At 47.4% G+C, this 15,489-nt stretch overlaps 1 protein-coding gene across 8 annotated transcripts in view; it reads left to right on the top strand.

Moving 5' to 3' along the window:
- The window catches only part of wdr35 (WD repeat domain 35), a 38,134-nt gene that overhangs the window by 397 nt on the left and 22,248 nt on the right, over positions 1-15,489 (top strand). For 4 of the 8 annotated variants that reach the window (XM_035392698.1, XM_035392690.1, XM_035392683.1 and 1 more), the window contains exons 2-19: positions 580-697; positions 2,589-2,660; positions 2,819-2,911; positions 3,819-3,947; positions 4,813-4,946; positions 5,368-5,533; positions 6,121-6,266; positions 6,864-6,989; positions 7,705-7,890; positions 8,342-8,374; positions 8,859-8,967; positions 9,939-10,083; positions 11,175-11,244; positions 12,136-12,189; positions 12,499-12,608; positions 12,904-13,123; positions 13,939-14,019; positions 14,394-14,530. In XM_035392698.1, coding sequence (XP_035248589.1) covers positions 580-697; positions 2,589-2,660; positions 2,819-2,911; positions 3,819-3,947; positions 4,813-4,946; positions 5,368-5,533; positions 6,121-6,266; positions 6,864-6,989; positions 7,705-7,890; positions 8,342-8,374; positions 8,859-8,967; positions 9,939-10,083; positions 11,175-11,244; positions 12,136-12,189; positions 12,499-12,608; positions 12,904-13,123; positions 13,939-14,019; positions 14,394-14,530 — 2,129 coding nt within the window. The remainder of the gene's footprint in view (positions 1-579; positions 698-2,588; positions 2,661-2,818; positions 2,912-3,818; positions 3,948-4,812; positions 4,947-5,367; positions 5,534-6,120; positions 6,267-6,863; positions 6,990-7,704; positions 7,891-8,341; positions 8,375-8,858; positions 8,968-9,938; positions 10,084-11,174; positions 11,245-12,135; positions 12,190-12,498; positions 12,609-12,903; positions 13,124-13,938; positions 14,020-14,393; positions 14,531-15,489) is intronic. The other 4 variants (XM_035392723.1, XM_035392708.1, XM_035392731.1 and 1 more) reach the window with 4 other exon arrangements.

Below are 15,489 nucleotides of genomic sequence, written 5' to 3'. Positions count from 1 at the left end.
TTGTCAGCGCTTGCAGCAAATCATTGCTCAATTAGCTAGATTAGGGAATGCACTGCTAGGCTAAATAATTTAAGCAAATTACAATTGTACTGTACTGTAACGTTGGCTATCTAGCATGCTAATCGTACATCTTGTTGGAATGCCGAGCTAGTGGGACAACTAGCATGCAAAATAGACACACTGAATATCCGTAACACTTTACTTTGCTGGGCAGTAACGTTATCTAATGAAAGCCAGAAAAATAGCTAATGCTAGCTTGCTGTTTGTTAAGTCTAAAAAAAATACAAACATATCATTGGCTTTTCACTACACTGTAAAATAAAACGGCAATAATTTTGATATCAGTCGGTTGTTTTTCCACAATATAACTGGTTATTAAGAAGTCTATACCATATAAGGTAATTATAGAAATAGGAGCATAGTTGTGACTAGCGTTATATCGTTTTATGTTGTCAAGTGAAATTACACATCATTTTATGGCTAGATGAAGTTGGATTAAAGTTGAACAGTTCTCGGATTTGCTCAGGTGGAAGCTAGCCATTTTCTGTGTGAGTTGATCAGCTGAGCGACTTGTTGCAGATTGCCATCCCTAACAACATACGGTTGAAATGCGTTTCCTGGAACAAGGACCAAGGATTCATAGCATGTGGCGGGGAGGACGGGCTCCTCAAAGTCCTGAAGTTGGACACGCAGACAGGTGACCAGTCCTGACACACTTACTGACATACTCTGAGCCTTAAAATCCATTACTTTCCTCAATAAACTATTACAAGAGCTGCACAGACAGGCCATTTTACATGCATAAAAACCAGAATGTGTGGAAACAGCTATTGGTATGAAAGCATACCCATGGCATATTTCATACCCGCTATGGATATGAAAGCAAATTCATAGGCAGTTAGTAGTTAGCCTTTCAGCGCTGTTAATGATGTAGTATTTATCGGTGGCAAAATATGACATTAAAGGCGAAGCAATGAGGCAAAGCAAAGGGAAATGATTTGCCGTTGCATGGCATTATTGGATGGCACCATTTTAAAAAATGAGCATCGTACATCAGCTACATGATGTGATGGTCCTGAAAGACCTGGCAAAAGCACAAAATAATGGCAATAAGAAAAAAAAAACTATATGTTTTGAAGATACTGCATCACAGTGATACGTGGGGCTATTTTGTGCCACTGTCTATGTTCTGGTATGGCCAAAGTCTAGAACATTTTTGGTTTTAACCCAAAAGAGCTCAAACCAAGAAATCTGAATAAGGTGGCAAAATCCTGCAACGTGGGCACCCTCCAAAATATCTCCACAAAACAGTGTGGTGCAGCTTGTAGTACTCGGCAATGTAGCAAACATGAATAAACCAAAAATGTCTCATCGGTTAATCTCCTTTAACTGCCTGTCTGTATAAAGTGCCTTTTGGAGGGAAACCCAGTGACTTCCTTCTCCAGCAACACCACCTCCCTCTCTTATGTAACAGTCCCTGCTCTTTTGAAAATTGTGTTTTCTACTCCGTACTCCTCAGCCACGCTCATGTGATGAAGATTTATGACACGCATCACACATTGTGATGTAACAAATAAAGTCTGGGAATCCGTAAGTCTCCAAAACCTCTAATCACGGTGTGGGGGGGGCCCTGGTGCTTAGACAGCGGAACGGTGGTGTAGGGAGCAGGGTGGCACCGCTCTCTGTACAGGGAGAGCTCTGGCCCCAACAGCCTTGAGTGGGGGAGTGGGGGGGTGGGGGGAGGGGGGGGACTGAGTCACACGCTGTACCTCTTTAAAAATGTCTTAGTCCCAGCTGATTGCACATGGCTGGAGAGCTTGAGGAGGACTAAAGCAGATGTTTTAATAGCTGCACTTTGATGGGAGCTTAGACTTTAAGCGGCAATATAAATTTACCTCTGGTCCCGTCAGATTGATTATGCTACTGCAAGCGGAAATGCTGTACTGGGATGTTGCTAAGAATTCTCATGTCTCAGTTACAGTACTGCAACTCCTTGAGACAATTTCTGTGAGTTTTCTCATGAAGGTGTGCAGCCTATCTATCAGAATGCTTGTCTCCCAGAATATGAAAGGCGCACCTGCATACCAATGGTATAATAAATTGAATTTTATCACACGGCCAGGCAGCCAGCAGGGCATGTACTGTGCTGTGCACACACTGTCCATGAAGGTTTGACTGAAGCATTACTTTTAAGTTTCGGGATCTCTTTCTTAATATTTCAGTACCATTACAGTATTGCCTGGGGTTTGATAAAAGTTGAAAAGGCAGTAATATTGCATTTTCTCTGCATATCTTTAGGTGTAGAACAGGGCTCTGCAATCCTATCTGTAAATGGCCGGTGTGGGTGCAGGTTTTTTATTTTAGCTCAGCGCTAAGACACCTGGTTCTACTTATCAAGGTCTTGGCTGCAGAATATGATTAGTTAATTAGTTAAACGAGGTGTCATAGTGCTGGGCTAAAGCTAGAACCTGTACCCCCCCCGGCCTGTTTCGGATGAGATCGGACACCCCTGGTATAGAATAGGAGCCTCCTCCTCTGCAGCCTGTAAACACATTTGTAGGCTGACTGCGTCGTATGCGTTTTCACAGATGATGCTAAGCTCAAAGGACTCGCAGCCCCTAGCAACCTGTCGATGAATCAGACGCTGGAAGGCCACAGCGGTAAGTTACGTGGTGTCCTTATGGGGACGTTGTGTTCGGTTGCACCAAGCTGTTAATGTGCTGTTATGGAGCTATGGATGTCTTGAGGTAGTGCTGAAGCATAAACTTTCTTTATTTCCTGTCTGTGTGTTTATGTTGTGTGTGTATATGTGGCACAGGGGCAGTCCAGGTCGTGACTTGGAACGAACAGTACCAGAAGCTCACCACCAGTGACCAGAATGGGCTCATCATCGTTTGGATGCTGTACAAAGGTGCAGAGGGAGCAGAGATGGGAACTGTGGCCCACAGAGACTGACTGTGTCGTTATTTGAACCAATAGGGTTCATTGTAGTTAAATTTTGGACCAATCACAATCCATAGCTATATCACTTATGATATGGAGGGCCCCTTAGCAGATGCTATGCCTGTATTTTTCCATTCACATGAGGGTTCATGGGTGCTTACGTAACGCTAGTGAAGATGTTATGTAGTCTAATGGCTTCTGTGAACAATTTGTTTAACCCACATGTTGGAGTCTTCAGTAAAAGCATTTAGAGCTTAAATTTATGTTGACAGTTGTCAACAAAAACATTGTTGCAGTCGTATTTGGCCTCCGTGCCATCTTAGCTCATATATTGCCAGAGAGTTGTCGGTTTTACCCCCGGCACGACACCTAACCCCGATCGCTCCCGGCAGGCTGTTTGGCGCCTTTCTTGGCTGCCTCGTTGGCCGTTCGTGTGTGACTCTGTGTGTGTGAATGGGTGAGTGAGAGGCGTTCATTGTAAGGCCCTTTGTGCAGTAGTTTCTGGGAAATGAAGTCCATTTATCATTACCAGAACCAGAATTCTTTCCTGAAAAATTTGGTTGACCGCTCGGCCCGTTCAGTGCAGGGGGTTGCCGGAGACTGGAATGTCCAAACGGCTGTAATGTGTTATCTTAGATCACGCGAGTTTCAGCAGACGAAAACTCAGACGCCTTCTCACATTTTTCGAGAAGCTTTTGTACATCGCTGGTCTGTTAGTGCCCTGATCAAGCTGAAACCCGAAACGGATTTCTGTACGGAATAGAAAATGCGTCTGTGGCGGCCGGGTCGCAGCGAAACGGCGTGTAGCGTGCGGTAGGCGTTGGGGGGACTCGGTAGGCTTTCGCTCACCTGAACTCCTGTGTTGGTGTGCAAAGGCTCGTGGTACGAGGAGATGATCAACAACCGGAACAAGTCGGTGGTGAGGAGCATGAGCTGGAACGCGGACGGCCAGAAGATCTGCATCGTGTACGAGGACGGGGCGGTCATCGTGGGGTCAGTGGACGGTGAGTAGCGGACGGTTCCTCACCTCCCGTGAACAAGCGTGCTCTGCTAGTACCCAGCCGTGTCTTTCTGCACACGTATGCGTTTTCAGTTTGTGATGATGTCACCGTGGCCAGAATTCAGTCAACGTGTGTCCATAGCTTTGACTAACAATTAAAAGCAAAAATTATAATTTGTTTTCAACTCATCTGACTTGTCAAACTGAGTCTGTGAAGAAAAGATGTAACACTTGTGTTTGCTTTTCCAAATGAAGTACATATGTTGATTGAATACATGCCACTGTGTATCAAGGAGAAAGTTTGTGGTTTTGTGTGTACTTTTTCAAAACTCTGGACTTATTTTGTGCAGTGTGTTAAATTTTATCCAAAATAATGTGTGAGAATGTATGTCAAACAAAATAAAAGTTCAAATAAGACATCAAATAAGAGTTTAAGCCTACAGAGAACATTTATAGGCCACGCTTCCATCATCATTTGTCTTTAACACTCAGTTAAATGCAGGAGTCTTTGTCAAAACAGTTTGGCAAGTCCAGCAATCACCAAAGTTAACTTGGGGGAACTAATTTAGCCAAGAAACAAAGGGATGCTTTTATTTATTATATATTTCTTTTTATATATTTAATATATTTATTATATATTAAGTCAAAGGGCAGATATTTATTGAATCCAGGCTTCTTTACTTCTCCAGCAGTTCAAATGTTGCTATCCCATTGTTGTCTTATAATAGATGTGCATTTTTCTTAAAGAAGGGCTGAAGTGTCTGACCGGGCTGCTGTGTTGAGTAATTGTAGACGGAGCAGGAAAAGGCGGGAGAATATTATTGGCTTGGGCTTGTCTCTGACGCCTGTCTGTGATTGGTGCCTCCCAGGGAACAGGATCTGGGGGAAGGAGCTGAAGGGCATTCAGCTGGCCCATGTGGCCTGGTCACCCGACAGCAAGGTCCTGCTCTTCGGCATGGCCAACGGCGAAATACACATCTACGACAACCAGGGCAACTTCATCGTGAGCATTTCTTCCTCGCTTTGTTACGATATCAAGGATATAGCTGATTGTCCAGGGAATTGAAACCGCATTGCTCAGTCAGCTGTATAAGAAGGAGTTATTGAGAGAAGCCACAGCTGGTTCTACGTCAGGAGTGTCAAACTCCTGTCCTGGCTGTCTGCGGTGTCTGCTGGTTTTTTGTGGTTTCCTGTCAGTCAGCAGCTTTGGAGACAAGGTGTGTTGAATATTCAGCTCAGCAATGGCTTAAATTAAGCATTCAATCTGGGGAAACACACTGCAAACCAGCTGCACACTGCAGCCCTCCAGAATTAGAGTTTGAGATCTCCCCGTCCTACGTACTTCCTGTCCTGAAGGCTAGAGCTTGCGGTTCTTTTGCGTTCTTTATCGAATGCTGCCACGCCGTGGTCGTCGTGTGTTGCAGATGAAGATGGCGGTGAGCTGCCTGGTGAACGTCACCGGGGTGGTGAGCATCTCGGGGATCCACTGGTACCCCGGGACGGAGGGCTACGTGGAGCCCGACTGCCCCTGCCTGGCCATCTGCTTCGACAACGGGAGGTGTCAGATCATGCGCTATGAGAACGACGAGAGTGAGTATTGGGGGGGGGGGGGGGGTCTGTAAAATCATCTGGGACAGTCAGCTCCCCAAACCACACCCCAACACCACTGTCTCAACCCCCTCCTTCTCCCCTGTCAGCCACATATCTAACACTACCTGATTACTATTGCTATTACTTATTAATAGCAACTTTATTAACTATAATAACTGTAATAGTAACTAGAATTATTACCAAGTAATGCTACTGCTATTACTGTTACTACTACGAGCAACAAAACAAGTTTTATTTTATAAAAAGTGCTTTTTACTCTGGCCTTTTTTCACTTGATGCAGTGCTGTATTCTGTATTCATCATTTATGATTGCAGAATAAAAGTTTAAATCTGCTGTCCGATGATCATATCCTCAATACTATTGGGCATTGTTCATGAACTGAGCGGATCATATTTCACATAAAACTTCTCAAATACGCAGACTATTTTAAACGTAACCGCTCATTTTACTCATTGTTGAAATGATTGAAGTATGCTTCGCTGCATCTGTCGGCTGTGCTTGTATAATGGACGGCTGTGTTTTGGCGGTAAGTACGGAGTGGCTAATGGCTAACGTTTTGGCGCAGACCCAGTTCTGATCGACACCGGCATGAACGTGGCCAGCATACAGTGGAACCAGAGCGGCAGCGTTCTGGCCGTCGCCGGCTCGCAGAAAGCCATCGCCATGGACAAAGACGTCAACGTGGTGCAGTTCTACACCCCCTTCGGAGAGGTGAGAACCGTCCAATCCGCGGGCGGGAAACAGGCAGGCTCCTCCTGTCCCCTGTCTATGACATCATCTCAGAGGGACCTGGTGGTAGTGTGCAATGTGCGGAATTGTAGTCCTATTGTCCCTACTTTATAGTATTTGGCTCTTTAAAAGTATTAATCGGTAACATGTAACAGCAGTTACAGCAGCTTGAGCTGGATTAACGTATTCCCTTAGCAAATAGCTTTAATGACGTAGCCAGTCATCATAGCTATATAAATCAGGGCTGTCCAAACCTGTTCCTGGAGGTCAAACCATCCTGCAGTTCACTCCAACCCTAACAAAGTGCACCTCATTCAACAGCTAGAGATCTTGTTGAGCTGTTAATTTGGAGGATCAGGTGTGCCAAATTAGGGTTGAAACAAAACCCTACAGGACCGTAGATCTTCAGGAACAGGGTTGGGCACCCTGGTGTAAATACTAATATTACTGCATTATATTATGATACATTATGTATTGTACTATAATGCTGTGCAGTTGCTGGCAGGTGGTATTATGTGATGTCACAGGACTTCTTCTGTGGTTTAGTCTGCTGTGATTTCCTTGTTCTACTTCTCGCAGCATTTGCGGACCCTGAAGGTACCTGGGAAACAGATGACCGCGGTATCCTGGGAAGGTGGAGGACTGAGAATCGGCCTGGCCGTGGACTCTTTCATCTACTTTGCCAACATCCGTCCGGATTACAAGGTGAGGAGCTCGAACCCTGACAGCGGGCATCGTGCACCTTTGTGTAGCAACATGGTGTCTGTCACACTGGTCCCTTTATGGAGGGGCAACCCAGTATTATAGAAAAAATCAGCCACTCAGCTGATCTGATGAATTCCGCTGAGCACAGTTTTGTCAGTGTGGATGACTCACATGTGCAGTGTGTGTGTGTGTGTCTGCGTTGTGCTGGCGGTGTATGGGATGTGAGGTCATCGATAGCCAGTGTGCGTCCCTCCCGTGGCTGAAGTGCGCTCTCTGTAGATGCGCCGTGTGTGGACGGCTCTCCGGCTTCTCGCCGCATGTCTAAGAGCTGCTCTGTCTAAAGGCAGTCGAGTTGGGATCTGCGGGACCGCCGGTGCAGAGGTGGCAGAATAGAATAAGCTTTTAAAGATAAAGCCAGTGGGTGACATGGCCCGCCCCTCCTGAGCCCTGGGGTGGGTCAGAGTGGGGCAAGCAGGTAGTACCAGTTAGTTAGACCCACTTCAGGTGGTAGTGATCTCTCTCCTTCCCTCTCTCTCTCCCTTTCTCTCTTTCTCACTCCATCTCTCACTCCTCACTTCTCTCCTCTTCCTCCCTTCCTCCCTCTCTCTCTCTCTCTCCCTTCCTCCTCTCTCTCTCTCTGTCTCTCTCCCTCTCCCTCTCTCTCTCTCCCTCTCTCCCTCTCTCTCTCTCCCTCTCCCCCTCCCCTCACACACAGTGGGGGTACTGCTCTAACACGGTGGTGTATGCGTACACGCGGCCGGACCGCTTGGAGTACTGCGTGGTCTTCTGGGACACGAAGAACAACGAGAAGTTTGTCAAGTACGTGAGGAGCCTCCTGTCCATCACCACCTGCGGGGACTTCTGTATCCTGGCAACCAAGGCGGACGACTCGCACCCCCAGGTAAACCAGCCCTTCCTCCCCCCCCCGCTTCCTGCTACCCCCCCCCCCCCCCCCGCAGTGCCCCTTCTGACCCCAAAAGAACAGGTGGGGAATCTGCCCAATGAGAAAAGGACTGGCAGGAAATCCCGCCTTTCCTCTCTCAGAGCTTGACCAACTTTACTGCTGATTGGCTGCAGGAATCCTTGATTTCCCTGCCCACCTCGTTTCCCCTGGTTGTCACGGCCAATGAGAAATCTGTTCCCATTGTTTTGTGACAAAAGTGAATTTATTAATTTCAAGAAATTGAGAAAAGTGCTGAAAAAAGAAATGTAGGAAGGGATGTAGAAGCGAGGCAATCGTTCTGTCTTTGGAGTTCACAGTGAGTTCTGTTGTTGAGGGGGATGGGGGGGGGGGGCGTGGTTTCAGAGCTAACGTGTCTCTCGATATGTCCGTTTAATTCACCGCTGCGCAGGAAGACGCCGAGGCGGACGCGGTAGCGGCGACGGTACGGTACTTCCTGCTGAGGTCACTTCCTCTGTGCCCCGCGAATGCGTGTGCTTCAGTCTGTTTGCTGTTGTGGTGAATTTAAGGTGTTTAACCCTTTGAAGAGTAGGGATTTTGGAATGCTTTTACAAATAAATTCTCAGTCAGTGTTCTAGAACTCCATCGCTTTCAGTCACCGGCAGTGATTGTGACATCAGCATTAGAATGTTCCAGTAGTGATTGTGACATCGGCATTAGAATGTTCCAGTAGTGATTGTGACATCGGCATTAGAATGTTCCAGTAGTGATTGTGACATCAGCATTAGAATGTTCAGTTACGAGCATTCTAATCACATTTTTGCGATCTTGCACTTTAAAGGGTTAAAATGCTCTCGTGACGTGCAGTGCTTTCGTTCATGACGCTGCGTTAAAACGTGTTGTGGAGGTTCTGCTGTCTTGTTCCTGGACTCATTGCTGCAATTTGTTGCGTCTTGCGTCTGTTAAAGCAGAAACGTCAGTCACATGACCCTGCCGTGTCTTCCCGCCTCCTGCAGTACGTGCTGGTGCTGTGCAACTCCATCGGGACGCCTCTGGACTCCAAGTACATCGACATCGGTGAGTGACGCTGGGGACGGCGGGACGCGGGGGGTTTGTGTTTCTCTGCGACCGGTAGCGGGGCCCTGGGACGGTGCGGTCCAGCGTGTTCGACGTTAAAGCTGAGCCCTCACCCCTCACCCTCCTGCTACCTTCCCCACCCCCCTCACCCACACACACACACACACAGGCAGCCGAAAGGCAAACACCATTAGCACGGGGGTGGGGGGGTTGGGGGGGGGGTCTGTTTGGGTTTTGCGTTTTTCAAAGGGCCGTCGCGGTCTCGCCCCCGTTCCCTCGCCAACAGTCGCGCCTTTCATGGGCCTGCGCCGCGTCCGCGCGGACGTTTCCGAGGCATTCCGTAAAATTCCTGCCCCGTCGGGCGAGCCGCTCGTACAGCGTGTCCCGCTGCCTCTGTCTGAGGACTCTGCAGGCAGAGGACTCTGGCCTTAACCCTTTGAAGAGAAGTGTTTTTAAAATGTTTTTTTTTTTCAAAAGTCTAAGTCAGTGTTCTAGAACTCTAGTGCTTTCAGTTACCGGCAGCGACTGTTACATCAGCACTAGAATGTTTGTTTTGCAGAACAGTGTTAGTTATACTGTTCTAATGGCATATTTATGATTATGATAACACCTCAAAGGGTTGAAGGTCTGGAAACCCACATGTTACAGGACGCTGAATGTGACAGAGTACGTAAGAAAAGTGTCTTCAGTTCTGTGGCCCCCTTTTTCCCCTGTGGAATGGTTGGTTATTTTATATATGTTACGGGAAAAGAATTTGAAAGGCAAATGTTCCTTTTAAAAAAAATGATATTTCGCATGGATGGGTCTGTCTCTCTTTCCCCGGGGGGGGGGGGGGGGGGGCTCTCTGTGTTTTGTCATTAAAGGATATTGAGAACACCACTGATCCGGAACTTTCCGTCAGCTCAGAAAAAAATGCGTCCCGTCGCTCCGTTAACCGTCCTTTTCACGGTGTGGTGTGCGTCCCCCCGCAGACCCGCTGTTCGTTACCATGACGAGGACGCACGTCATCGCCGCGTCGAAGGAGGCCTTCTACACCTGGCAGTACCGCGTGGCCAAGAAGCTCACCGCCCTGGAGATCAACCAGGTGGCCAAGACCAGGAAGGAGGGCCGGGAGAGGTGAGGGAGTGGGGCGCACGGGGGGGGGCCGCGGCGGGGGGTCGGGGGGTCGGGGGCAGTATCACGCCTCCATGACTCATCCATCAGGGAGGAAGACGATGAGGTCACTGCTCTGTGTTACCCGGGTGATTTCTCACACGTTCTTTCACTCTTGCCGTTTCTGGATTTTTAAAGCCCTCCCAGATACTTCCAGTGCCCTGAGTTTTGTTAAGGTGGTTTTGTTGCTTTTTAACTATGAATCACTTTGTCAGCTGATCACCTGATTGACCTGATAATGGATCTGTTTAAAACATGATATGTTATAGTATGCCAGTATTACTAAGTATAGTGTGAGACTGGCAGGAAATTATTTGCGTAATAGTCAGTCATAGCTAAGTCACAAGTTGTCACTTAAAACCCAATCGGATGTTCAGTGGCTAAACGGATTGTGAATCTGCCTCTCTCTGTTATAAACTAGATTTTTGACTTTAATGGATACCCCCACTGAAACCCGCTACCATCCTACCCGTTAGCAGGGTTTTAGAGAACGCCCTGGCTTCCTGCAGTGAAACGCCCCCGCTCTCTCTCCGATGAGACTGCGGTCACGTTAATGTTGACCCCGCTGTGCGCTGGGTTTCTCCTTCAGTCCGTTCTTTTCCCCACATCGTTATTTGTTATTAAGACTTGGACGTGTGAGGTCATGTTATTGCCGTGTGCTGAGTCAGGGTGAGGTGAGTCTGTAGGGATGGAAACTTAACGGAAAAGGACCATCTGGCGGTGGGTCACACCTGGGGGTGGCCAGCTCAGGAGGTAAGACCGATTGTCTGGCAGTCGGAGGGTTGCCGGTTCAAACCCCGCTCTGGGCATGTCGAAGTGTCCTTGAGCAAGACACCTAACCCCTAACTGCTCTGGCGAATGAGAGGCATCAATTGTAAAGCGCTTTGGATAAAAGCGCTATATAAATGCAGTCCATTTACCATTTAAGAGTCAGGACCTCCCTGATTGTCTACTGTCTTCTCTTTCTTTATCTCTCTTTTCCTCTCTCTCTGTCTCTGTGTGTCTCTCTTTCTCTCTCTCTCTCTCTCTGTCCCTCTCCCTCTCTCTCTGTCTAGGGTTTACCACATCGATGACACTCCCTCTGGAGTGGGTGAAGGAACGCTGGACTTCGGCAAAGCCTTCACTGTGAGTGGAATGCAGCAGTGAGAGAACACCCTGTGTGTCCCCGAGAGGACAGGAAGTCCCTGTCAGCATCAGGGGCGGGGCTTAGGGGTATAGCAGGGAAAGGGGTGGGGCTAAGGACATATGACAGGGAAAGGGGTGGATCTAAGGGGGTATAATAGGGGAAGGGGCAAGGCTGATGACATATAACACTGGAAGGGCTGGAGCTGATGGGGTATAATGGGGAATGGGGCGGAGCTAAGGGTGTATAACAGGGAAAGGGGCAGGGTTAAGGAAATATGACTGGGAAAGGGGCGGACCTAAGGGGTATAATGGGGAATGGGGTGGAGCTAAGGGTGTATAACAGGGAAAAGGGGCGGAGCTAAGGGGGTATAACTGGGAAGGCTTTCCCGGGCACTAGCAGGTCCAGGGGGCCCTAAGTGGTGGATGATGTGCAGGTCATTTCTAGACCCGGCCCTAGTGAGCATCCGTAGCCTGAGTAAAACCGCAGGCTTTGGGTCAGGTTGTGGCGATCCGGTGTGAGGTGCTCCTTCTGGTTTGGCTGGTTCTCGTTACGCAGAGCGCGCACCTTTCGTATGTGGTTTTCACCTGGCTGACAGTACACCTCAGTGGCACAAAAGGGCACAGAGGGGCCCAAGCTTTGGCTCTTCGTTCATGTGTGTGGTCTTGCGGCTTACGAGAGTGAGCGCGACACCGATTACAGCCCCGCTGGAAACACACTGCAGACTTCCTCTCACGACAAGATCACACAGTCAGAGTTCCGGTATTCCACCCGAAGACAGGGGAACAAAGATTTCTTTTTTTTAAATTTTTTTGTTTGTGGAATCTTTGCAGACTTTGTTAGCATTTTGTGTGTTTGTTTTGCTTATGTATTTATTTATCTGTGAATCCCAGGGAACCAGAGATCCGATATGCTGCGTTACAGCTACGGACAAGACTCTTATTGTGGTACGTATTTGACTGTGTTTGGGACGCTGCCGGTAGCGTAGCTAAGTCTGTGACTGTCAGCCTGTCCTTGTGTTAGTGTTGTTTTGTAGCCTCACCTCTTGTTTATTTATGTTTTTTGTTATGACTGTCTGTATTATTAATCTTGACTGAAACGTAGTATATTTCTGTCTGATCAGTGATGTTTGTCATACTGTTTTGTAAGGCCCTCAGATTAAGTAACTAAATCGACAGTTAGGCAGGAGGGATAAGTGTGTACTTGGTGTTTGTAGAGGTGCCATTTTGTGCCCCCTGTGCTCCTGGCGTTTTTAGGCTCGGGAGTCTGGCACCATTCAGAGGTACAGCCTGCCCAACATCGGGCTGGTGCAGAAATACTCGCTCAGCTACAGGGCCTACCAGCTCTCGCTCAACTGCAGCTCCAGGTACGAGCCGGCCACGCTCCCCGCGTTTTATTATCATGTTAGCACGTTTTATTAGCATGCTAGCTCTGTGTGTTCTCTTAGCTCCTGTCACACGTTTTATTAGCACGTTAGCTCCACGTGTTCTCTCAGCTTCGTCACACGTTTTATTAGCATGTTATGTTTAGCTAATTTAGCCTGAATTATTTAGCTTGATTAATTAGATTTTGATGGCTAGTTTAGCTTGATTATTACTCCATATTTAGCTTGATTCATTACATTTCGATCCGCTAATTTAGCCACTTTTTTTTTCCTCTAGTCGTTTAGCCATCATAGACATCACCGGGGTGCTGACCTTCTTCGACCTGGAGCCGCGGTCGGTGGGGGACAGCTCGGGGGAACAGGCGGCGGGGGCGGGGGACCCGCTCAAGTTCGAGCGCAAGGACGTGTGGGACATGAAGTGGGCCAACGACAACCCGGACCTGTTCGCCATGATGGAGAAGACCAGGATGTACGTGTTCCGGAACCTGGACCCGGAGGTGAGGGGGCGGCTCGGAGACGCCAGCGTTCCGCTCAGACCGGCGCCGTGTGCTTAGACACGCCTCCCGTGGGCCGTGATTGGTGCGTCACCTCTGGCACCTGACCGCACCTCACTGCAAACACGCCGCTGGAAGAGCGCCTCGTTCGTTCGCCCCCGTGAGCATGTATTTGCTTCGTGTCCGAATTCATGAATTAATTAAGAATTGCATTTTTATATCACTTTTTTTTTCCGAACAGTGCTTTACGGTGATGAGTGGGATCTCATCTCACCCGCCACCAATGTGTAGCACCCACCTGGGTGATGCACGGCAGCCATTTTGTGCCAGAACGCTCACACACACACACACACACTAGCTAATTAGCTTTAGCATTTCTGTTAAAAGTCCCCTCTTGAGTCCGAAATAAAAGCTGATGTAAAAGCGTTGTAGAAAGCGAGTGATTATCTTATTGCTGTTTTTGCTGAATGTCTTTGAACGTCCGGTGTGGTCAGTATTTGACCACATTAAACAGGGGCCTTTGCCTTGTGACCGTGCTCATGGATGTAATCTGTGTAGCGTGACTCTAGATCAGTTCTTCATTCTGTTCTGGAGGTATTTTCCTTTTATGAAATCACATCCACTGCCTTCCAGAGCTGTCCAAATGAGAGCATTTTCTCTGACTCTCGCTGTGTGTGGGATTGTGGTGACTGTAGTGCCTCAGAATGCCATGTGCGTTTGAGCCTGTAAAATCTCTCTTATGCAAGAGTGGCGTTTTTACGTGCTAGTGTGTTTAGAGCAGCTCTTAGGCCACCTTTTCCTCTATTTCACCCATCCAGGAACCCATCCAGACATCTGGATATATATGCAACTTCGAAGACCTGGAAATAAAGTCGGTTCTATTGGATGAAATCTTGAAGGTAATAGTTAGTATGGTATTCACTGTAGTAATGGTACTTCACAGTAGTTTTACACATAGCGGTTATCACAGTCATAGTAAAATGTTATTCAGGACCAGTTGTTCATCATTTAATCTGTTTTAAACAATTAATAAAGTAATTCTGTTGTGTTTTCATGTATTATCAATATGAGTAATTTTGCATCTCTTGAGACAACATGGTAAAAACAAATAGTCGTAAATTATATAGCGTTTAATAGAAATATTATGTTTTATATTAATACATTTAAGACAGTAAAGCGTAATATCTTATTAATCGTCAGAAAGTGTTGTGTGATATGCAGGTGTAATGTGCTTTGAGATCAGTTGGTCCTTTTGTGACCCCTCCCCTTCCAGGACCCTGACAGACCCAATAAGGACTACCTCATCAACTTTGAGATCCGGTCTCTGCGGGACAGCCGGGCGCTGATAGAGAAAGTGGGGATCGAGGACGCCTCCCAGTTCATCGAGGATAACCCGCACCCCAGACTCTGGTAAACACGCCCCCGTTACCTGCACAGGTAGCCCCTGTTCCTGACTCAGGTAGTCCCTGTTACTGACTCAGGTAGCCCCCGTTACATGCCCAGGTAGTCTCCCATCACCTGCATAGGTAGCCCCTATTACCTGCATAGGTAGTCCCTGTTACTGACTCAGGTAGCCCCCGTTACATGCCCAGGTAGTCTCCCATCACCTGCATAGGTAGCCCCTGTTACCTGCATAGGTAGCCCCTGTTACCTGCACAGGTAGTCTCAGTTACCGGCACAGGTGTGTTCCTGTCTGGGATACCACCGTGATTCATCCCCTTTCTTTTTTTTCCTTTTTTTCCCCCTTTTTTACCCAATTTGGAACGCTCAACTGTGACCCAACATGCTGCAACTTATTAAACTGACCCAACATTCAGCAGCTTATAAAACTGACCCAACATTTAGCGACTTATTAAACAGACCCAACATTTAGCAGCTTATTAAACAGACCCAACATTTAGCAGCTTATTAAACTGACCCAACATTCAGCAACTTATTAAACAGACCCAACATTCAGCAGCTTATTAAACTGACCCAACATGCAGCAGCTTATTAAACTGACCCAACATGCAGCAGCTTATTAAACTGACCCAACATTCAGCAGCTTATTAAACTGACCCAACATTCAGCAGCTTATTAAACTGACCCAGCATTTAGCAGCTTATTAAACTGACCCAACATTCAGCAGCTTATTAAACTGACCCAACATTTAGCAGCTTATTAAACTGACCCAACATTTAGCAGCTTATTAAACTGACCCAACATTCAGCAGCTTATTAAACTGACCCAACATTTAGCAGCTTATTAAACAGACCCAACATTCAGCAACTTATTAAACTGACCCAACATGCAGCAGCTTATTAAACTGACCCAACATTTAGCAGCTTATTAAACTGACCCAACATTCAGCAGCTTATTAAACTGACCCA

The sequence above is a fragment of the Anguilla anguilla genome, chromosome 1 (assembly GCF_013347855.1).
Source record: "Anguilla anguilla isolate fAngAng1 chromosome 1, fAngAng1.pri, whole genome shotgun sequence".
In the NCBI taxonomy this organism is placed as follows: domain Eukaryota; kingdom Metazoa; phylum Chordata; class Actinopteri; order Anguilliformes; family Anguillidae; genus Anguilla; species Anguilla anguilla.
Note: the sequence above shows the minus strand (reverse complement) of the source record. Positions and strands in the feature narration are given on the sequence as shown.